This window comes from Amblyraja radiata, chromosome 4, assembly GCF_010909765.2.
Source record: "Amblyraja radiata isolate CabotCenter1 chromosome 4, sAmbRad1.1.pri, whole genome shotgun sequence".
In the NCBI taxonomy this organism is placed as follows: domain Eukaryota; kingdom Metazoa; phylum Chordata; class Chondrichthyes; order Rajiformes; family Rajidae; genus Amblyraja; species Amblyraja radiata.
Window position 1 is genome coordinate 90,495,917 of NC_045959.1, and position 24,439 is coordinate 90,520,355.

The following is a 24,439-nucleotide window of genomic DNA, read 5'->3' on the forward strand; positions in this document are numbered from 1 at the left end:
CTCAGAAAGAGGTGCATTGGCCCACGTAGCCTGTGCCTACAAATAACCACCCATCCTGCTTACATCTAATTTTGTTTACTTTATCCTTACATTAACCTGCAAGACACATTATCCTGACTTGTAACTCTATAAGTGTTTACTTATCATCATTTGATCTAAATGCTCAAGATCACTTATCTTCATTAAAATATCTGCATTGCAAGGACTGCAGTGGCTCCTGAAAGCAATTGCCACCACCTTCCCAATGATACGTAACGATGGACAATACATTCTCATTTGCCAGTAACAACCAGATCCTGTAAAAATTAATGAGAAAGCCTTAATTCCTCTGATATTAAAATTGTCTCCTTGTTCTAGGATCCCCAACCTCAAGCAATTGAAAACAAAAAAAATATCTGTAGATGCTGTAATTCGGAAATTGCTAGAAGCACTCAGCAAGGGTAATTGATATTTCATGTTGAGCATTCTAAATGTTAAAATCTGTCACTTCCTGTAGACACTGTTTGAACTGTTAAGTGTTTCCAGTGTTTTCTATTGTTTTCACATGAAGACAAGCCTCCTGGTTGCTGTACTATCAAAGCCCTTTACCATTTTAAGCAATCACTTTGATTACATGTGTAGGAAGGAACTGTATATCAGCTTCAGGTTGTACTTAAAAGATCAGTTTCAGAAAGTCAAATAAGGTGCGTGCACAGTAATTTAATGTGAGGCTTGCTTGCAGGTATGTTTATATTGGCTCAGCAGTATTTTGTTAATGTTATTATTTGAATTAAGTGGTTTAGTTGTTTTTTAACAAAAGAATACCTTAATTTCCAGGGTCCACGAGGCTCGCCTGGACTCAGAGGCTATCTTGGTCCCCCAGGAAATGATGTAAGTCTTGCTGAAATTCAGCTGAAAATAATTCAATAAGAGTAACATTAACTCATTCCAAAGACCCAACTCAGAAAGAGATTTTATACCTGATTACCAATCACAAATGAAGACGAGCCATACAGACGCCCATGAACCCCACCCACTGTAGACATTCGGTGGCACTTAGTGAGACCCAAGTACTATTAACCTGTCACTCTTTGTTTCAGTTGGTAATACTGTATCTGCAGTAGCACAGGGAGATCCAAATGGAGTTACTAACAGAAAGAAAAGACTTTTAAAAAGTGAAGTGTCTCTCTTTACATTGGAATAATTCTGCCTTTTGATAACTGTGTACATCGTACACCAGCCCAACCTCTCACAGATGTGAAAATAAATGTAAATTAGGAGTGATGTTTAGTAGAAAGTCAGATTAAAATTATGCAATTTAGTATTTGCAAGAAAGGCCAAAATTAATTTCATTAAGATATGTATTATCCTCCCAAAAACATGAAAGTTACACTATACCACATACAAATATAAATTTGGTTTTAGCTTATTATTTGGGGAGGATGGTAGGGGGAAAGCGATTATGAATTAATACAGCTTATTGTCATGATCAACTAAACAGATAATTGATTAATTCCCCCAAATTCCATTTTTGTTTTGAGAAAGAAAATGTTAATCAGGGTGGGTTAAAACAAGTATGGTATACAGAGTGAGTGCTCTGTTTCCACATTTAATTAAATCTTCCACCATTCTCCAGTCAAAGTAGTTGATCATTATAAAATTGATTTTTTTCTGAAAGTAAACCCACCCAAAATCTTCTACATGACTCTTACATAAGGCAGTTTTCTTTTTAAAACAATAGTAAATTGGGCATGTTTTTTATCGGAATACTTTCCTCAGACATGTGTTCCTAACCTCTCATTCATTATGCTTAACACTTGCCCAATCATTTGTCAATGTAAGTGCATCTTCTGCTCCATATGGGTTAGGAGAGGGAAAGACATTAATTTACCAAGCTTGCTCCTAATTTTCAGGAACTCTGCGTGAATGTTTTAGATATTTGAGCACATGTAAGAGGGGCACACCCTTGATATTCATTGTTAGCGCTGTACGCAGTAGAAATCTGTCCTTATTTGTGTGAACTTCATACATAATATGGAACTATTTACATGTTGCACTCAACTTCCTGTCACCCACTTTGATTTCACCACACTAGACCAAAATATTGTACCCGCACTCAGCGTCTACTGAATTTTGTATTTAACTTACAGCTGACGACAATTTTAATGTGCATCAATAAAAGAGGAAATCAAACATATGGGAGGAACCAAAGGTTTCCAAAGCCATTGGACATGTATCCTGGACTAGGTTTCCAATTGAATGGGGGGGGGGGGGGCGGGGGGGGGGGGGGGGGGGGGGGAGAAAGTATCTTCAATCTTAATAACTGCCATACAATTAAATAAAAGTAATAGTAAAACTGATTAAAACTGAATATGTTTGGTCAATTTTGATGAACACATTGTATAACAAATGCTACAAATGCAATGGATTTGAATTTAGGAGAGGAATTAGAAAAACAAAATGGTTGTCACTAAATAGCACATTTAATGCTACTCACTTAGATTAATTTCTAAGCAAATAAAGTATAATGTCCAACATTGAAGGATGCAGTTATTTCCTTTCCCCTTCAATTCTCTTTTTGCCAGTGAGAACTATTTTATTAAGGCCAGCATTATTAGGGTAATATATGGATGTAACTGAGGCAACTACCTGAACCACTCTGTTATATATCCTTCCCACCACCACCTTTGAACCATTTATAGTGTGAACTTGTCTCTTCACAAGATTTTACTGCATCCTGCAATATTTTGGAATTGCTTCACGAGAAGAAATGTTACTGCTATTTGTGAAAATGTTTGTGGTTTGTTTTGCAGGGATTACCCGGTCCAAGAGGAGAACCAGGACCTCCAGGAGAACCTGTATGTTAGCTGAGATGTTACGTATATACACACTACCCTGATTACTCTCTCGCATGATCTGTCATTATATCTCTGTCTCACTTGCTTTTTCACACTTTATCCTTTTGCATTTACTCTGTCTTCCTCGGGTATGGTTGGCCTTAGTACATTGAGGCATTTTCTTCCCCTTGGCCTTGTTTACATTTCTAATGGTCATTAGGTGACATTGTTTGCCCTTCCTCATTTATTTCTTATTGTGACTTCACAGACGGTAACTCTTCATATATGAATCAGATAAAACACTTTGTTGATTTGTTCCTCTATTACCCAATACTCTGTTCAGGTTCTTAAAAGGCACTGAAGAAGAACCAAAGGAGATTGCTACCATTAATTTAATTAAATCCAAAAATGGCCACAGTTCCAAATTTTATTGAAGCTGATATCACATTGAAGCTGATTTCATATTAGGCATGCACCTATATTTTGCCTTCATATAACATTTTGACTAATAAATTGTAACAGATCACATTTGGATTCACTGATAGGTGGGATACACAACAAAATGCACATGCTCCTTGGAAATCCATGCCCAAAATGGACATTTATGATACTGTAAGAATCTGTGAAAGCTCCTATAATCACATCCACATATCCATGGTTGAGAAGATTAGAGGGATTCAACATTTTAGTGCAGCACTAGACTGAGTGGTACCCGTTCGGTCCCTGTCACGCAGGAGGCTTGGTCCCCCAACGCAATATTCCACCACTCACCCACAGCCCCCAACTGCATTGGTGCAGTTCATTTCCCCTCATCCCAAGCACTCTCTCCCCCTCCTCTTCACCCTCCCTTTTCTTTCCCCTTTCTACCTCCCCTCCCCCAATCCCTCCCTCACCTCCCTCTCCCTATCCTTTTCCCTATCCTCAGTCATTCCCCCACTCCCTCCATAACTCCTCTCCCTTCCCTACTCCCCTCCTCTCCCTCTATCCCCTCTCCTCCCCCACACTCCCTCCTCACTTCCCCATGATCTTGAGGTTGCCGCTCCTCTCCCTTCTTGCGTGCCCTGGAGGAGAACTGCCATCGGAGCCCTCAGAGCCAGGCCTCGGATCCTCGGCTCAGCCTGGAAGCACCAGCAGCTACGGCCATGCCGGCGTGTGAGCGGGGGGTGTGGGGGAGGGGGAGAGCTCGGAGAAAAGACGGGGGAAGAGCCATGGCGGAGAGGGGGTTATCACGGGGGAGGGGGGCAGGAGCCAGTGAGGGGGACCAGAGGGGAAGGGGCTGGAGCTGCGGGTCGTTACATTTGCAGTGCGTTTGGGACTCGCAGCAGGCGCTGGACACTCTCCTCTGCCGCGATCAGACTTTCCGTTTGGCGACATCTCCGACTCCACACCGGGCTGGGCTGCTTCCGGTCCCTCTGAAAATTGTGTCCGGTTGGAGACATCCTCAGCTCCAGTAAAGACGTGATGGCGCAGGAAGGGGTGCACCATCCTGGGGAATGATAGGAGAAGAGACCAATCCGCATGGCTCTGACTGGCAGGAGAAGAGATCGATCTGTGCACATACGGTTTTTACGATTTTTAAACCTCGCTAACTTTTACAATATACTACCAATCAGAACTAAACTTGTTGCATCCGCAGTACAGGAGAATGGTGAGTAAGCTGACAAAAAAGTGTAGTGCTATCGCATACCGTTTTTGCGCAAATAGAAAAAACGCGCAAACCGGAAGCACAAGATCAGAGTTTTAGTTATGTATAGATTTTATTGAATTAATCAATTTCTAAAAAAAAGTGGCAGAGTGAGGTCACAGCTCCAAACAGTAATATTAATGTTTGATTGCCAGCATACCTTTTCTCTTCTTCATCTCTGCTTTAAACAACTTTAATAGCATCTCACCAACAAACTGAAGATGCTAACTTTACCATATTCAATGCCTGAATGATTTGATTCAAAAAATGATTTAATTGATAAAAATAATGCAATGGTATGCTCTGACCTACAGGCCTTATTACCTCTTACTTCCAGGAGAGAGGTAGAAAACATGGCTAAGGTGAGTAGTTCTGTGGTCTTGTAGAGTGACCACATGGGAGGAAAAGTCCAAATCTGAATATTGGGTGTTAGAGTTCGACAATGTGAGATTGTTGGCCCAATGCAAAGTTAAACTCTCATTGTGATTTGGCCATGTCATAAACTGCTTGTTGTGGTTAATGGAGACACACAAACTGACACTAATTCCCTGAAGTACACATTCCATTATATTAGTGAATCACCTTATCCTATAAAAAAACCTATTCCAAATAATCTTAACAAAAAATAGTCGGGACAAGTATCAAGCAGGATTTGGTAAAGTTCTTGCTTTCTCTGATATTCTGAAGCTCCCACGCTTCGATTTTTCAATAACAATATTGAAAAATGGGCCACTATATTCTTTCCTTACTGATTCGATTCTCCTTCCTATCATTACTCTCTCACTATTATTCTGAGTTAATGAAATGTTTTGTAATAACGTTGCATGGGATTGATTAAATATTATTCTATGATAGATCCTGTACAATTATATCTTAATCTTATTGATCATAAGATAATGTTGAATATCAATAACTGGCTATATGATTAGATTATCAAGAATTGTGTAGGATATCATTCACTCTGCACAATGAAAGAATATGAATATTGCCAAAAATTGATTATTTGTGTTATTAGTGTGAATGATCTGCTCTCAAGAAAGATGCTTGTATTCTAATTTTCATTCCAGGAGGTTGAAAGCTAAAGTGCATGTTAATGAACTGCTGAAGGAAAACAGGAAGGGGGGTTTAGGCAGCTGTTTAAGGAGGTGTGATGGTAAATTACCTCCTATCTGCAGTTGATTGCAAAACTGCACAGAGCATATTGTGGTAATCACTCAAAAATACTGCCCCGACCGCGGAAAAGAAAGAGGATTGAACTTTATCACAGTTCCATCACAGTGAGGAATGTGGGGAGCCACTGTGGTGGATGTTTATGTTAATTTTTATTTTATTTGGTTGTGTGCCTTACTGCTTTTCACTTGGTGTGGCCATATGGTAACTCGAATGTCACAGTACCTTATGGTACATGTGACAATAAACCCATCTTGAATCTTGAAATATCTGAGCAATAATATTCTTGACAATATGTTTTCAATTCTCCAAAGAGAAATTTTCACCTGGTCAGTCAGCTCCAGAAATTAAAAGCAGAATAATACATTAAGGAAATAGCCTGATAATAAAAGTTCACTGAATTTTCAATGTAGTTACATTATTTATAGGTTCTTTTTTAGCTTTAATCTCTGATTTGATGGACCCTGCATTTTTCAGAATTTTGCTGGACTTCTTCTCAGTTTAGTGTGGAAAGGTTGGGTATTTGGAAGTAGTTGCGTAATTGTGTTGAAAATTGACTTCAAATTGCAGCAGTTAGTGTTTGCTAAAATCTATTTGCCTAATTGTTAAAAGTAATCAATGGAATGTGAAGTATTTGTTCCTTTCCTTTTCAAAGTATTTCTTGATGTATTTTAACCATGATCAAAACACAAAGTGCAGCACGAACACAACTGGTCAGTCAACATCTTGGGAAGAAATGGATAGGCAATATTTTGGGTCAGGATCCTTGTTTGGATGAGAGCAGCAGTGATCACAGTGAGGGAACAGTGAGAGAGGAATCATTCAAAATATTTAATTAATCCATCTGAAAATTAGCACGAGTAAGGGAAATTGTTCAATCCTCCAGAATGAGTAACCCATTTTAAAATTGCTAAAAATACTCTAAAAATATTAACTATTTGAAATATTGCACATTATCAAATCAAATATATTTTGACATCACAAGATTGTTTCAAACTACTTACAAGTACCCAACAAACTAAGGAAATTAATCTTCTTGATGTAGGTGCAATAGGCAGAATCTTGGGAGCTATGTGGGGAGAATTTTAATGTCATTAAGTTGAAAAGAGTACAGAAGAGATTCACCAACATGTTATCCAGATTTACAGGTTTGACATATAGGGAAAGGATGAATAGATTGATATATGCTTTGAAGCTTTAAGGTTGTGGGGTAATCTTATGATGGGCATGGATAAAGTTAACATTCACTTATTTTTCTCAGGGTAGAGGATTCTAAACCTAGAGGGCATAAGCTTAAGGTGAAATTGAGTGATTTACATTGCGATAGGAAATGAACTGTTGAATTATTGTACAGAGTCAGCCAAGATTTGATGGACTGAATAAGTTTTTTCTATGTTACAATGATTCAATAATTCTATAAAACTAGCAACAACAACACTATCACCGTCATTTTGTCATCATTGTCAGGCATGCTGATGGCTATCTCTGCCTTACTCAAAACATTGATTTAGCTGAAAAGCCTAAAAGATTTCTACTGACATAATTAATTATTTTGTAAATGTGAGGAGAAACTTCAGGAGATTCTGTGGTGTTCCTTACCATATGAATCTAAAATTAATGTATCTGTGGCTTCAACCCTGAGAGGATTGGTAGGCACCAAGATTGGGTAACTTCTTCTGCTCTGTGTAATAATTCTAAATACTTTCGGATTTAATTGTAATTTGGCTCCTTCAGGAGTTGTGTACCAGTTGTCCCGAAGGTCCACCTGGATTACCAGGCGTCCCTGGCATCAAGGGAAGCAAGGGCTACGCAGGTCCTCCTGGGAAAGATGGAAACGATGGACTAACAGTAAGTGAAACCTGAAAGGATTTATGTTGAAGAGTCTAACCTTGACCAATATCCCTATGAAAAGTAAATGTTTATTATCCACAGTATGGATTCATGTATATTGAAGTATATCTGTTGGCACTTCTATTTATTGTGCTGACTGTTAATTATGAAAAAAACTGCCCGTTAAAGAGCAGTAGATGGGAAAAAAACAAATGCAGCTCAGGCCAGAAGAAACTTAGGATGGTTACGCTTATTTATTGTGTAAAGAATGGTAAAGAAATGTGTAAAGCATGATAACATGAAGAGAACCAATTAATACTAAGTCTGACAATATTTTCTGTTCTACATACCATATTTTGAAATAATTTGATATGCTTCACGGAGATTATTTTTGATATCCATCCTTAATCAACTTTTCATTTCATTAGGGAGACCAAGGACCACCAGGGCCACCAGGACCCCAAGGTCCAGAAGGAACAATGGTAAGACAATTTCAGCATGTCCTTACCTGAATCAATTGCGATCCTTCCCTTTTTGAGAATGCTGGAATTTCCTAGGCAACACTATCATGCTAAAGCAATACAGATCCTCCCTACCTTCCAAACACCCAACATAGGTACGGCCCAGGATATGATTAGTTCTCAGGCACAGTATCATTCGAAAATTGAGGTGCACCTGCAGATTCTTTACCCAGGTATGGGTTCCAGCATACATTTTGCTTATTTAGAACTGCCATGATATAATATGTTAAGTTGAGGTCTGAGAAAACTTCAGAAACTGTGACAGAAAGGAATGGATCAGATAAATACTTCCCCAAACAAATTACCATCGTAGTTAGAAGTGCCAAAACTGTACAAAACAATTAAAGTTACTACCATATTTTTCACTCCATAGTGCTTCTTCATTTAACTGGATAATATGCAAAAAACAAGTTTTTTTACCTTGTACCTTGGTACACATAACAATAATTATCCACTACCCATACCAAGTACTACAGTCAGGAATATCAAGGCAATGCAGAAGTAATATTCCACAAGGCCATTTATGCAATTGCTTATATAATGTGCTTGATAATGAAATAGTTTGTCTTGCCTTATGATTTTTCTATCTTCCATGTGAGGAATTCAACTCTGCCCAGCTCCAACTTGACATCTGGAGTTCACTCTCTGGAAAGGGCCAGATCTCAATCATTATACCATAGCATTTTGGCATGTGTGACCCATTAGCCTACAAGCCTCTTTAAATGTGAAATGTCAGCATTTTATTTAAAAATGTGGTCTACATTTGCATTCCTGCATTTGCATTTATACAAGCTAGAAACTGAAAAAAAAGATTTTCTGAATTTTACTTTCACTCCCCATATTCATTAATATGTTAAATGCTCTATCAGTATCATCTTGTTATAAATTAGTGGTGGAATACTAAATCAATGAAGGGAATTTTAATAACACATTCTCAAGAGAGTATAACATTAGTGTCTGGATAGGGTAATCCAAATCTGAATTGATTTTCCCCAGCCACTTAAAGTTTTGTCCATATAAATCAAGTTAGTCAAGGAAATGGTGTTGGGTAGACTAATGGGACTGAAGGCTGATAAATCCCCAAATCTCCAGGGCCTGATGGTCTGCATCCCAGGGTACTTAAGGAAGTGGCTCTAGAAATCGTGGACACCTTGGTGATCATTTTCCAATGTTCTATAGATTCAGGATCAGTTCTTGTGGATTGAAGAGAAAGACGGGAGAGAGAAAACAGGGAATTATAGACAAGTTAGCCTGACATCGGTGGTGGGGAAGATGCTGGAGTCAATCATAAAAGATGAAATAGCGACACATTTGGATAGTAGTAACAGGATCGGTTTGAGTCAGCATGGATTTACAAAGGAGAAATCATGCTTGACTAATCTTCTGGAATTTTTTGAGGATGTAACTAAGAAAATGGACAAGGGAAAGCCAGTGGATGTAGTGTACCTGGACATTCAGAAAGTATTAGATAAGATCCTACAGGAGATTAGTGGGCAAAATTAGGGCACATGGTATTGGGGGTAGAATGCTGACATGGATAGAAAATTGGTTGGCAGACAGGAAACAAAGAGTAGGGATTTACGGGTCCCTTTCAGAATGGCAGGCATTGACTAGTGGGGTACCGCAAGGCTCGGTGCTGGAACTGCAGCTATTTACAATATAAATCAATGATTTAGATGAAGGGATTCAAAGGAACATTAGCAAATTTGCAGATGACACAAAGCTGAGTGGCAGTGTGAATTGTGAGGATGATGCTATGAGAATGTGTAAATAGCTCTTTCTAAGCTCCCCCCAGTCTAGTTTCAGTCAATAAAATACTGAATCAAGCACTTGAGCAACTAAACTTTATTTTGGATAATACAACACAAATTCCCCTATACAATACCTAACCACCGCGGGTTCGATCCTTGTATCTGCTTGGCCAAGCCCTTCTAGCCTCATGCAAGCAGAGACACTCCAAAAGGTCATGCAGTCCCAAGCGTTCTTCCAGAAGAACGACACAGGAGCTCGTGGGGGCTACCTTTTATAGGTCCCCGAACCTTGAGGGGCTGAACTACATGGAGGTGGTCTCTGTACAGTCCAATAGCACATATCGCACATATAGCACATGTTGGCCTTCTTGGTTTCTTAGTCCTCCAAAATATTCCAAATGGAATTTAAACTGGAGATGGACATAACAAGAGGATTTCAGTATAGGAGTAAAGACGTTCTTCTGCAGTTGTATAGGGCTCTGGTAAGACCACCTCTGGAGTATTATGTACAGTTTTGGTCCCCTAATTTGAGGAAGGACATCCTTGTGATTGAGGCAGTGCAGCATAGGTTTACGAGATTGATCCCTGGGATGGCAGGACTGTCATATGAGGAAAGATTGAAAAGACCAGGCTTGTATTCACTGGAGTTCAGAAGGATGTTGGAGGATCTTAGAGAAACATATAAAATTACTAGACTAAGTGGGACCCGTTGGGTCCCAGCATCACACAGGAGGACTGGTCCCCCAACACAATATTCCACCTCTCGACTAATTCCAGTGGGGGAAGGGGGGGGGGGCTTTCTGTAGCGCTAGTACGGGAGTTGTGCGCTGAAGGGACTGGTTTCCTGAGGGATTGTATGGACACTGTGGGCCGAATGGATTCTTGGGCTGGCGGATCAGTCACTCAAGCCTGTTGTGCTGGCAGTTCACTCACTCACGACTGGTGGGCTGGCCGTTGACTCACGGCTATTCCTTGAAATTCCATTTCAAGCAGAGTGCAAGGGCACCAAATTCAAATGCAGTTTCATACCATTTCAAGCAGAGTGCAAGGCCACTAAAGACAGCGAGTCGTGAACTCTCCCTCCCCCATCTTGCAGAGACTGAGCCACGCCCACACTTCCAGGTTTTATAGCCCCCCCACCACCCCCACCAGAAGGGACGTTGCCTTCATGGCATGATTGACAGGAGAGAGAATCTCAACATATTTTAAACACTAATAACTCTTTTATTTTTCATCGATGGGAAAAATCCTCGGTACCTGATAAGCGGAGGGGGACTCTGAGTACGATGGCCAAAAATCGCAGCCGTATGTGGTAGCGTTTTTTCTAAAATCAATATAAAGCGCAAACAGGAAGTGTTCAAGATTAGACTTTTAATTATATAGAAGGTAAGGCAGCTTTAATTGGGCAAGGCAGCTCTAATTAGGCAAGGCAGCTCTAATTAGGCAAGGCAGCTCTAATTAGGCAAGGCAGCTCTAATTAGGCAAGGCAGCTCTAATTTGGCAAGGCAGCTCTAATTTGGCAAGGCAGCTATAATTAGGCAAGGCAGCTCGCTTTAGCACTTTCAAAACCAAAGGCAAGGCAGCTCGCTTTAGCACTTTCAAAACCAAAGGCAAGACTGCTCACTTTAGCACTTTGAAAACCAAAGGCAAGGCAGCTCGCTTTAGCACTTTCAAAACCAAAGGCAAGGCAGCTCGCTTTCGCACTTTCAAAACCATAGGCAAGGCAGCTCGCTTTTGCACTTTCAAAATCAAAGGCAAGGCAGCTCGCTTTAGCACTTTCAAAACCAAAGGCAAGGCAGCTCGCTTTAGCACTTTCAAAACCAAAGGCAAGGCAGCTTGCTTTAGCACTTTCAAAACCAAAGGTAACACAGCTTGCTCTAGCACTTTCAAAACCAAAGGCAACACAGCTTGCTCTAGCACTTTCAAAACCAAAGTCAAAGCAACTTGCTTTAGCACTTTCAAAACCAAAGGCAACACAGCTTGCTTTAGCACTTTCAAAACCAAAGGCAACACAGCTTTAGCGCTTTCAAACCAAAACATGCTTTTGTATTTTCAAACTACATTTCCAAACCACATTAAGGGCACTGACAGGTCAGTAAAACCACTCACAGTTTAGTAAACATGTGTTCAGTGTTATTCACAGCTCAGACTGAGAATTGCGACCACTCGCTCCCCCATCTTGCAGAGAACTGAGGCACCTCCACACTTACAGGTTTTATAGTCCCTCCGGAAGGGGCGTGGCCTTCAGGAGACAGATTCTCAACATTTTTTAAACACTAATAACTCTTTTATTTTTCATCGGTGGGAAAAATCCTCTTGTCTTGCGCGGCAGAGGGGGACTGAGTAAAAAAGATGGTCAAAAATCACAGCCGTTAAGTGGCAGCGTTTTTTGCCAAAATCAATATACAGAACACCAGGAAGTGGTCAAGATCAGATTTTTAGTAATATAGATAAAAGAACTGGACAAGCCAGATGCAGGAAAAATGTTCCCAATGTTGGGCGAGTCCAGAACCAGGGGCCACAGTCTTAGAATAAAGGGGAGGCCATTTAAGAGGTGTGAATTTGTGGAATTCCCTGCCACAGAGGGCAGTGGAGGCCAAATCACTGGATGGATTTAAGAGAGAGTTAGATAGAGCTTTAGCGGTTAGTGGAATCAAGGGATATGGAGAGAAGGCAGGCAAGGGTTATTGATTGGGAACGATCAGCCATGATCACAATGAATGGAGGTGCTGGCTCGAAGGGCTGAATGGCCCCCTCCTGCACCTATTTTCTATGTTTCTATGTTTCTATATCGATTACAACAGTACATGATTGACAGTTCCCTAACCCAATAACATAGTAACTAATACATTGTATTCAAAAGGAGCTTCTAGAAGGAAACCAACATAGATGATAATGCAACATGTGCCTCGGGATTCAGACAACCCAGACAAAGCTTAACATTTCAACCAATCAACAACTATCCAAATAAGGCTTCGCAACATTATTTATGGATATCTGGTTTGCATTGACCCAATTAGCTCCATGCATTTTACACCTTATCGTAAGACTTCTGCAGTTGTCCCATTCTTTCTCTGCAGCTCTTATCTGGGCCACAGACAAACTGGCATCATTCACCAGCTTGTCTCAGTTCTGCAAAGGCACATTTAACTTGACCAAAATGGCCTAGCAGCACACAAGCCCTTACTGAATTTTAATACCATGGCTGCTCCAATTTACCTAGGATTAACAAATGCCCACTCACCCAAATTTAGTGCGTGGGCAGATGCATGGCAGATAATGTGGATAAATGTGAGGTTATCCAATTTGGTAGCATAAACAGGAAGGCAGATTATCTAAATGGTGTTAAGTTGGGAAAAGGGGAAATACAGTGGGATCTGGGGGGTCCTTGTTCATCAGTCAATGAAAGTAAGCATGCAGGTACAGCAGGCAGTGAAGTAGAAGAGCAAAGAGGTCCTTCTGCAGTTGTACAGGGCTCTGGTGAGAGCACACCTGGAATATTGAGTTTTGGTCCCCTAATTCGAGGAAGGACATTCTTGCTATTGAGGGAGTGCAACGTAGGTTTACAAGGTTAATTCCCGGGATGGCGGGACTGCCATATGTTGAGAGATTGGAGCATCTGGACTTGTATACCCTGGAAATTAGAAGGATGAGAGGGTATCTTATTGAAACATATAAGATTATTATGGGTATGGACACACTGGAGGCAGGAAACTTGTTTCCGATGTTGGGCGAGTCCAGAACCAGGGGCTCCAGTTTAAGAATAAGAGGTAAGCCATTTAGAACGGAGATGAGGAAACACTTTTTCTCACAGAGAGTTGTGAGTCTGTGGAATTCTCTGCCTCAGAGGGCGTGGAGGCTGGTTCTCTGGATACTTTCAAGAGAGAGCTAGATAGGGCTCTTAAAGATAGCGGAGTCAGGGGATATGGGGAGAAGGCAGGAACGGGGTACTGATTGGGGATGATCAGCCATGATCACATTAAATGCCGTTGCTGGCTCGAAAGGCCTAATGCTGTACTCCTGCACCTATTGTCTTTGTCAATTGTCATAGAGTACTATCAGTTCTAACTAACTTTAGGATATTAGTTTAGTTTATTGTCATGTGTACCGAGAATATACGTGATTACAACTGAGCCACCCACGGTGTACAGATAAGTGATAAAGGGAATAATGTTTAGTCCAATAGTCCAGACTCCTGCAGCTATTGTCTATTACCTTCACATTCCCAGACTATTTGAGTTTTCCTTACATTCGTGCACATGCAGTCAATTTTATAGATAAATTAGGACCACTATTCAGTCTTCATTCAGATAGTCAAGCAGATTGTTGCCTTTTAATGTGATTGAATTTAAGTGCAAGAGTGGAAAGATGCATGAGAGATCTCAGTGGAATATTGTGCGTAAGTCTGGTGTCTATACGAAAGAAGAATTGTACTTGAAAAAGAGCATGTGCAGGGAAGATTCACTGGATTGAGATTTGAAATGGAAGGTTTATCAACCAGCAGTCTTTTAGAAGAATAAAATGTATCTAGTTGAACTGTATAAGAAAGAACTGCAGATGCTAGAAAAATTGAAGGTAGACAAAAATGCTGGAGAAACTCAGCGGATGAGGCAGCATCTATGGAGCGAAGGAATAGGCAACGTTTTGGGTTGATACCCTTCTTCAGACTGACGTGGGTGGGGGGGGGGGGGGGAAGAAAGGAACAGGCAGGGACAATAGGCTCTGGGAGACCTGGGAAGGGGAGGGGAAGGAGGGAGAAAGCAAAGACTGCCTGAAATTGAAGAAGTCAATGTTCATACTGCTGGGGTGTAAACTACCCAAGCAAAATATGAGGTGCTGCTCTTCCAATTTGCGGTGGGACTTACTCAGGCCCAAGACAGAATTTGGATTTGGAATGGGATGGGGAGTTGAAGCACTGAGCAACTGGGAGATCAGGTTAGTGTTAGGTGAAGCAATCGCCATGGTGTCGCCGATGTAGAACAGTTGACTCCTTGAACAGCGGATGCAATATATGAAGTTGGAGGAGGTGCAGGTGAACCTCTGCTTCAGTTGGAAAGACTGCTTGGGTCCTTGGATGCAGTCGAGGGGAGGTAAAGCGACAAGTGTAGCATTCCCTGTGGTTGCAAGGGAAAGTACCAGGGGAGTGAGTGGTTTGGGTGGGAAGGGACAATTGACAAGGGAGTTACGGAGGGAACGGTCTTTGCGGAAAGTCGAAAGGGGAGGAGATGGGAAGATGTGGCCAGTAGTGGGATCGCATTGGAGGTGGTGAAAATGTCGAAGGATTATCTGTTTTATGTGACGGTTGGTAGGGTTGAAGATGATTCTGTCCTTGTTACGAGTGGGGGGATGCGCCTATTCCTTCACTCCATAGATGCTGCACCACCCACTGAGTTTCTCCAGCATAGTTGAACTGTACATCATACGTATGGGGGATTGGGGGGGGGGGGGGGGGGGGGATGTAGGGATGATGTTTCCCTTGACTGCAGTGCTTATTTCCTGAAAATGAGAGCCCTTGGCCATTCAGGACAGTAATTAAATTATTTACCTGAGAGGATTGTGGAGGGTAAGCTGCTGAATATATTTTAAAATGTTATTGGTAAAGATTTAGATATTAAAGGAATAGAGGAGATGATTTAAGTTTTGGAAGCTGACTTTGGTGGCAAAAACAGGAAAGCAGACTATTATCTAAATGGTGGCCGACTAGGAAAAGGGGAGATGCAGCGAGACCTGGGTGTCATGGTACACCAGTCATTGAAAGTAGGCATGCAGGTGCAGCAGGCAGTGAAGAAAGCGAATGGTATGTTAGCTTTCATGGCAAAAGGATTTGAGTATAGGAGCAGGGACGTTCCACTGCAGTTGTACAGGGTCTTGGTGAGACCACACCTGGAGTATTGCGTACAGTTTTGGTCTCCAAATCTGAGGAAGGACATTATTGCCATAGAGGGAGTGCAGAGAAGGTTCACCAGACTGATTCCTGGGATGTCAGGACTGTCTTATGAAGAAAGACTGGATAGACTTAGTTTATACTCTCTAGAATTTAGGAGATTGAGAGGGGATCTTATAGAAACTTATAAAATTCTTAAGGGGTTGGACAGGCTAGATGCAGGAAGATTGCTCCCGATGTTGGGGAAGTCCAGGACAAGGGGTCACAGCTTAAGGATAAGGGGGAAATCCTTTAAAACCGAGATGAGAAGATCTTTTTTCACACAGAGAGTGGTGAATCTCTGGAACTCTCTGACACAGAGGGTAGTCGAGGCCAGTTCATTGGCTATATTTAAGAGGGAGTTAGATGTGGCCCTTGTGGCTAAGGGGATCAGAGGGTATGGAGAGAAGGCAGTGACGGGATACTGAGTTGGATGATCAGCCATGATCATATTGAATGGCGGTGCAGGCTCGAAGGGCCGAATGGCCTACTCCTGCACCTAATTTCTATGTTTCTATGTTTCTATGAGCCATGATCTTATTGAATGGCATGGAAGAAACAAAAAGCAGAATGACCTACTCATGATTCATTTTCTTCTATTCTTAACTGATTAGGTATTGGAATGTGATATTAAACCCATCACATCATAAATTATGTGTCTGCCAAGTCCCATCGTAGATTAATCACCTCTTCAAAACTCTCTGGGGCCTTTTGTTGCCTTCTACTCCCACGAACTCTGATAAATGACTAGTTCCAGTTCACCAAAATTCTTCAATGAAGACATAATTTACACTGGACCTATTTGCTCCCTGAACAGAATTGCTTGCAAGCCCATTACAGAATACAACTATAAAAAAAACATTTTTTTCTTCTGCAAATAAACATATGCTATTGCCAGTGCCCATACCTGCCTAAGAACAGCATAGTACTTTGTATTCACAAATCAGAATCATGACAGTCACTTGCCTCAAAATATTATGAAGAAATTCTAAACCAACAATCATATCCTTGATCTTCTATTTCTCATAATCTCTCACTTACTGGGATTGTTATTGAATTGCTACCAGCATCTAATGCTCTGTTATTCTTCTGTATTCTTCTGTACCAATTCATTAGGGTAGCAAAGGAGAACACGGTTCATCTGGTTCATCTGGTGAAAAGGGCGAACAGGTAACTGCCGTAGAATTGCCACAATCTGAAAGCAATTCCAAACTGTAATTCATTTTGGTTTGGTAGAGGTCTCTTGTAAAATTACTACTTTGTACTTTATCTCTGAAAATTACGAACTTCAGACGAGCAGCACTATGTTGTAACATTGCAATTTATATCTTGCACCACTTAATTCAGGATAAATTTATGTTTTTCATTTTTCTATTTCTGTCCAAACTAATATTGGCTTCTTCCATCTACAGCTGAAATAGGCCATTGGCAGAATGGCATGTTAACAGAGTCATAGAGTGATACAGTGTGGAAACAGCCCCTTCGGCCTAACTCGGCCACACCGGCCAACAATGTCCCAGCTACACTAGTCCCACTTGTCAGCGCTTGATCCATATCACTCCAAACCTGTCCAATCCATGTACCTGTCTAATTGTTTCTTAAACGATTGGATAGTCCCAGCCTCAACTATCTCCTCTGGCAGCTTGTTCCATTCACCCACCATCCTTTGTGTGAAAATGTTACCCCTCAGATTCCTATTAAATATTTTCCCCTTCACCTTGAACCTATGTCCCATGGTCCTCGATTCCCCTACTCTGGGCAAAAGACTGTACATCAACCCGATCTATTCCTCTCATGATTTTGTAAACCTCTATAAGATCTACCCTCATCCTTCAAGGAATAGGGACCCAGCCAACTCAACCTCTCCCTATAGCTCACACCCTCTAGTCCTGGCAACATCCTCGTAAATCTTTTATGAACCATTTCAAACTTAAAATTATCTTTCCTATAACATGGTGCCCAGAACTGAACACAATATTCTAAATGCGGTCTCACCAATGTCTTATACAACTGCAACATGACCTCCCAACATCTATACTCAATACTCTAACTGATGAAGGCCAAATTGTCAAAAGCCTTTTTGACCACCTTATCTACCTGCGACTCGACCTTCAAGGAAACATGCACCTGTACTCCTAGATCCCTCTGCTCCACAACACTACCCAGAGGTCTACCATTTACTGTGTAGGTCCTGCCCTTGTTCGACATACCAAAATGCAACACCTCACACTTCTGTATTAAATTCCATCACCCATTCCTCCGCCCACCTGGCCAATCGATCCAGATCCTGCTGCATTCTTTCACAACCATCTTCACTATCTGCAAATCCACTAACTTTTGTATCATCAGCAAACTTGCTAACCTTGCCCAGTATGTTTTCATCCACATCATTGATGTCGATGACAAAGAGTAACAGGCCCAACACCGAACCCTGAGGCACACCACTAGTTACAGGTCACCAGTCTGAAAAGCAATCATCCACCATCACCCTCTGCTTCCTTCCTTGGAGCCAATTTTCTATCCATTCAGCTATCTCTCCTTGGATCCCATGCGATTTAACCTACCAGAGCAGCCTACCATGTGGAACCTTGTTGAATGCCTTACTGAAGTCCATGTACACAGCATCTACAGCTCTACCCTCATCAACCTTTTTGGTCACGTCTTCAAAAAAATCAATCAGATTTGTGATACACAACCTCCCATGTACAAAACCATGCTGACGATCCCTAATCACCCTATCCCCATCCAAATGCCTATAAAACCTATCCCTCAGAATACTCTCCAGTAACTTACCAACTACAGATGTTAAGCTCACCGGCCTAAAGTTTCCAGCATTTCCCCTGCAACCCTTCTTCAAAATGTTTGCCACCTTCCAGTCTTCCGGCACCTCTACCTCAAAAATAGGCAGGTTAAACAGCTGCAGCATGAAGGGCAGCTATCAAATTCAATAGCACGAGGACCAAGTGTGGATCACGCAAAGCATCTCAGATAGTTCAAAGCTGTGAGAAGGGCAAGAGTGTGATGATGAGAATCCCAGGATTGGGGGAATAGGGTTGATGATCAGTAGTTCAGTAGTGGGGTCCTGCAGTTATTTCTTTCTCTCGATAACTTTTTGAGGGTTTCTGGTCAGATAGCTGAACCTGTTGGGTTCAGATATTGGCACCAAACTGCTTAATAAAATTAATGAAGACACAAGGAACTGCAGATGTTGGAATCTTGAGCAAGACACAAAATGCTGGAGGAACTCAGCAGTCAGGCAACATCTGTGGAGGAAAGGGACTGGCAACATATTGGATCAACATATTGGATCACACTAGCCTTAAGACTGTGCTCCCAAAATTCAGGCAATATGTGGATTTTGAGACCAGGGGAGAGAACATCTTGGACTTGGTTTACACCAACACTCGCAGAGGCTTACAAGGCAGCCCCACGCCCTCACCTGGCCACTCGGACCACATTTCAGTGTTTTTAACACCAGCCTACAGACCTCTGCAAAAACAAGTCAGAGCGGAGAGAAAACACACCAGGGTCTGGCCAGAGGGAGCAGCCTCAGCACTGCAGGATTGCTTCCTGCACACTGACTGGGATGTGTTCAGGACAGCAGCATCCTATGATGACCTCATCAACATCGAGGAGTACGCAGAGACTGTAACCAGCTACATTGCCAAGTGCACTGAGGATGTCACTATCATGAAAACCTTCACTGCACGTGCAAACGAAAAGCCATGGATGACAGCAGAGGTGCGCTCGCTGCTGAGGGCTCGTGATGCAGCCTACAGAGCCGGTAACACAGCCGCTCTTCGATCTACCAGGACTGCACTGGAAAAAGGAATCAGTGCAGCGAAACGTGCCTACGCGGGGAAAATCCAGGGACACCTCTGTGACACAGGAGACACCAGGAGGATGTGGAAGGGAATCCAAACACTGACGGGGTACAAGGCAAGGCAGCAGGTAACTGACACGGACACTTCTCTTCCAGATAAACTGAATAACTTCTTTGCACGTTTTGATGCAGCAAACACCACACCCAAGGGGAGAGCCAGCCCCTGCTTACAAACCGACCAGCCAGTCCTGACCATAGACCCGATGGACACAAGGAGAACCCTGTCTAAGGTCAATCCGTGGAAAGCAGTCGGACCCGACAACATCCCAGGACGTGTGCTCAAGGAATGTGCTGAGGAGTTAGCAGATGTGCTAACAGACATCTTTAACATCTCCCTTAGTCAAGCTATTGTCCCCACATGCTTCAAAACTTCCACAATAATCCCCATAGCGAAGAAACCAGTGGTTGCCTGCCTAAATGACTACCGCCCTGTCGCCCTGACCCCAATAATAATGAAGTCTTTTGAACGCCTGGTGAAACCCCACACTACTGCCAGCCTCCCCCCATCGTTAGACCCCCTCCAGTTTGCCTATCGCCCCAACCGTTCTACAGAGGATGCCATCTCTACCACGCTGCACACAGTACTCACGCATCTGGAAAACAAAACCACCTACGCCAGAATCCTGTACATTGACTTCAGCTCAGCATTTAACACCATCATCCCACAGAGACTTGTGGAGAAATTAACCCTGCTGGGCCTCAACACCACCCTGTGTCACTGGATCTTGGACTTTCTGACAGAGAGACCATAGTCAGTCCGTGTTGGCAAGAACACTTCAGGCTCGATCACGCTGAGCACCGGCTCCCCTCAAGGCTGTGTGCTCAGCCCGCTGTTGTTCACATTGCTCACACATGACTGTGCTGCCAGATTCAGGGACAATAAGATCATAAAATTTGCGGATGACACAACAGTGGTGGGACTCATCAGCGGAGATGAGGAATCAATGTACAGGGAGGAAGTAAAACAACTAGTGGACTGGTGCGGCAACAACAATCTAGAATTAAATGTCGACAAAACAAAGGAGATGGTTGTCGACTTCAGGAGGGCGCAGCCAAAGCATACACCCCTCAACATCAGTGGCACCACAGTGGAGAGAGTGGAGAGCATAAAGTTCCTCGGTGTGCAAATTACAGACAGTCTCACCTGGTCCAGAAACACCACTGGGACCGTCAAACGGGCCCATCAGCGACTGCACTTCCTGAGGAAACTAAAACAGGCCTCACTCCAAACCAACATCCTCAGGACTTTCTACAGGGGTACGGTGGAGTCTGTACTCACGTACTGCATGAATACGTGGTACTCCACCTGCAACTGCTCGGACAGCAAGGCTCTGCAGAGGGTAGTGAGGGGAGCAGAGAGGATCATTGGCGTCTCCCTACCCTCGGTACAAGAACTGTTCCAGAGCCGCTGTCTGAAAAAAACTCAGAGAATAGCTAAGGACAAACTGCACCCCCTCCACATACACCTGGATCTCCTGCCATCAGGCAAGAGATATCGCAGCATCAAAGCCCGGACTACAAGACTGCTAAACAGCTTCCTACCACAGGCTGTGAGGCTGCTAAACAGTCACTCTGTACTCTCAGGCACCTGATTCTGAGGCTTGGCACGGACACTTTAATGACTGGTACTGGCCACTTTAATAACTGGCATTGGCCACTCAAATCAGCTGCCCCGGACATTTTTATGATTGGTTTTACTGTATTTTAACGTTGTTGTTTTGCCTGCTTTTAACTATTTATACTGTTCCATCAGGGACTGGATTGTTTTTAGTGTTATTATGTGTGAAATGTTTTAAATTTCATGTGCGATGCTCCGCTATTCCCTGGGAAACGTCTTTTCATTTTGCACTGTACAACAGTTGCTTGCAAGATGACAATAAAGGTTGATTATGATTATTATGATTAGGACCCTTCCTCAGACTGAAAACAATGAACCAGGGCTTGACTAGCAGGTGGTGGGAGGTCAAGTGAGGGTAACAACTTGGGAGTGGGTGGGAACTTATTATTATGGAAGTTGAGGAACCTTGTGAAAGCTAAGACAATAAATTACTTAAATTACCTACATAGAATTAACCTATGCTCTTTGGGACTGATACGTTCCCATGGTATTTAATTTAGGAAATGTAGTGGAATAAGCACCAACTGTTACAGTATATAGCTCATGTTTCCCAAAATGGCAAACTTCAATGTGATTTCTTTAGCTTTCCTACTAAGATGTTTTGCTTGTGTTTCTTAGGGTAATCCAGGGTTACCTGGCTACCCTGGACCCCCTGGTAATCAAGGCCAAAATGTAAGTATGAATTTTTTTAAAAGTAAATAAGGGCCTGTTTTTTTCCCAGTAAGCTATTGCTTGCGCCTGAGTATGATGTTCAGTACTAAGTTCTAATTTTTATGGCCATTAGAGAATGTGATTCTGAGGATGTAGTGTGAATTGCCGAAAGGATTCCAGGCATCTTGAATCTAAGCGAATTGTGAAGGTTGAGCAAATTTATCAAATTACTCTGCCGGAAGGCGGAGATGAAATGAAGATTTTGAGGTTAGTCAATAGCCTCTCTCATCCCCGGAGAAGACATCAACATCAACCTTCTTAAGGATGATCACAATGGAACCACAATAGTCCAGTGGTGCAGTTGAAGCCAAAAAGGTTAAAAGAGATTAATGGAGCTTATAAAATACACCCAGGAGAGCAAGAACAGCATTAGGCAAGGTGATCAATATCATTTGGTACAACATGCCAGAGCCTTAACAAAACTAAAAAGTGCAAATGCTGGAAATCTGAAATAAAAAACAGAGAGCTCTGGAAATATTCTGCAGTTCTTAAAGACACTCATGCCATTGTAATTGCTAACACAATGGCAATTATTCTTAGAATTTGGTTGATTCTAATGAGGGCACAGTTGACAGAATTGCCAGAGTAGAAATATCATGACCACTTTAAATATAAGGAATCTAATTACCATAATCTGACCTGGATCCCTATATATTCTTGACAATCTCCTTCTGTAAACAAATAATTATCTGTTGTGTTGGGGAGGTCTATCATGTAACTGGCTTGTTATGCACATGTAGTAATGTATTGTATACCTAAAATGGTCCTTTCTTTGTGCAATTTGATTGTCAATGCTTTACAAATATTAAAATAGTGGAATTACACTTAGACTTTTTTGAGTCAGAAACCAGTCCACTTTAAAAGTGGCATTAGAGACATGAACTAAGCTAAATTATTTTATTCCATTCAGGGAGCTGATGGTATTCCTGGCTCTCCTGGTGCACCAGGTCTACGAGGAGAGAAGGTAAAATCAAACTTTAGAAATCAAACCACAGACCAAGTTTTGGTACTTAATTTTAGCTGGGTACTTAATGGTCAGCAAGAACATGGTGGGCAAAAGGGCTTGTTTCTGTACTGCACGGTTCTATATGTCTGGAGATGATGGTAATTGTTGAAGGTCGGCTCCAAGACATGGGTCAGGGCAATGTCAGTGGCCCAACATCCTCAACTGTTTTGTCAAAGGCCTGCACTTCATCATAAGGGAGAAATGGAGATTCAGCAAACGTCAATTCCATTTACTACTTCTCAGAAGTATTAGGCACGGGGTGATGAATGCCAAGTGACATTTGTGTCATGAAAGTACATGTTAATGACAAAGTCCAACAATGTCTAACAACATATCCTTGACATACAATTACCATCATGGGGACCCCACCATTATTATTGAGGTAGATTAATTCTTGATAAGAAAGGAAGTCAAAGGCTAAGAGGGCTGGTGGAAATGTAGAGCTAAAGTTGCAGTCAGATCAGCCATAATATTATTAAATGACTGAGCAGGCTCATGGCCATCTACCCTAATACCCTAATTCCATTCCTGATTTGTTTGAATACAATCCTGTGTGGATGGTTCTTTTGGGAGATGCTACAAGAGTCTGTTACTTCTTAATTGCCACACCTCAGTTAATAGCAGCAGGTTTATTTTTGCCTCCCAAAGACAGGTTGCCATCTTCCAAACAATGAATTATATAGATCAATAGATGACTTACACAAGAAAGGATTTTGATACCATCAGACTTATTTTATGGACGTGGAGTAATCAGCTTGCTATTGATTTCAAAATGTTTTGTACAAAGTTTTGCAACTTTTGTTTTGATCCAATTATTTTGATTGTTTAGAGCATCAGTCAATCTTGTCAGTCATTAAAATGGAAATGGCTGTGACTTGCATATATTCATTAGGCAGTCCTTGAGTCAGAAGGCACTTCAACTAATGGCAGCTATGATTGTGCTATAAATACCCAGCACCATGTCATTGAGATTACACTTGAAATGGTCACCGTTGCATTTAGAGTCATGTTAAATGGCGTTTAAGCATGATTTATGTGTAACAGAGGTGTAAGTGGACAAATTTCTTGGAAATAATATGGAGACACAAGGAACTGCAGATGTTGGTTTACCCCCCAAAAAACACAAACTGCTGGAGTATATCAGTGAATCAGGCAACATCTCTGAAGAACATGTATAGATGGCATTTCAGGTCTGGACCCTTCTTCAAACTCAAGATCCTGACCTGAAACATCAGCTATCCATGTTTTCCAGAGATGCTGCCTGACCTGTTGAGTTACCTCAGCGAAGATAGACACAAAATGCTGGAGTAACTCGGTGGGACAGGCAACATCTCTGGATAGAAGGAATGCGTGATGTTTCGGGTCGAGACCCTTCTTCAGACTGAGGGTCAGGGGAGTGATAAGAAAGTGTAAGAAATCAAAAAAGATAAGGATCAAGGAAAATGTAGAATAGACCATTGTTAGCTCCAGCACTTTGTGTCTTACTTGGCGATAATATTGGAAACATAGCAGCTACTCATCGGTGC

The 24,439-nt window shown here is 41.9% G+C and overlaps 1 protein-coding gene across 1 annotated transcript in view; it reads left to right on the forward strand.

Annotated features, from left to right (window-relative positions):
* The window catches only part of col22a1 (collagen type XXII alpha 1 chain), a 266,647-nt gene that overhangs the window by 210,228 nt on the left and 31,980 nt on the right, over nt 1–24,439 (forward strand). Inside the window, exons 42-49 of the mRNA XM_033019945.1 lie at nt 817–870; nt 2,793–2,837; nt 4,815–4,862; nt 7,405–7,518; nt 7,929–7,982; nt 16,812–16,865; nt 21,815–21,868; nt 22,818–22,871. Of these exons, the coding sequence (XP_032875836.1) occupies nt 817–870; nt 2,793–2,837; nt 4,815–4,862; nt 7,405–7,518; nt 7,929–7,982; nt 16,812–16,865; nt 21,815–21,868; nt 22,818–22,871 (477 nt within the window). The remainder of the gene's footprint in view (nt 1–816; nt 871–2,792; nt 2,838–4,814; nt 4,863–7,404; nt 7,519–7,928; nt 7,983–16,811; nt 16,866–21,814; nt 21,869–22,817; nt 22,872–24,439) is intronic.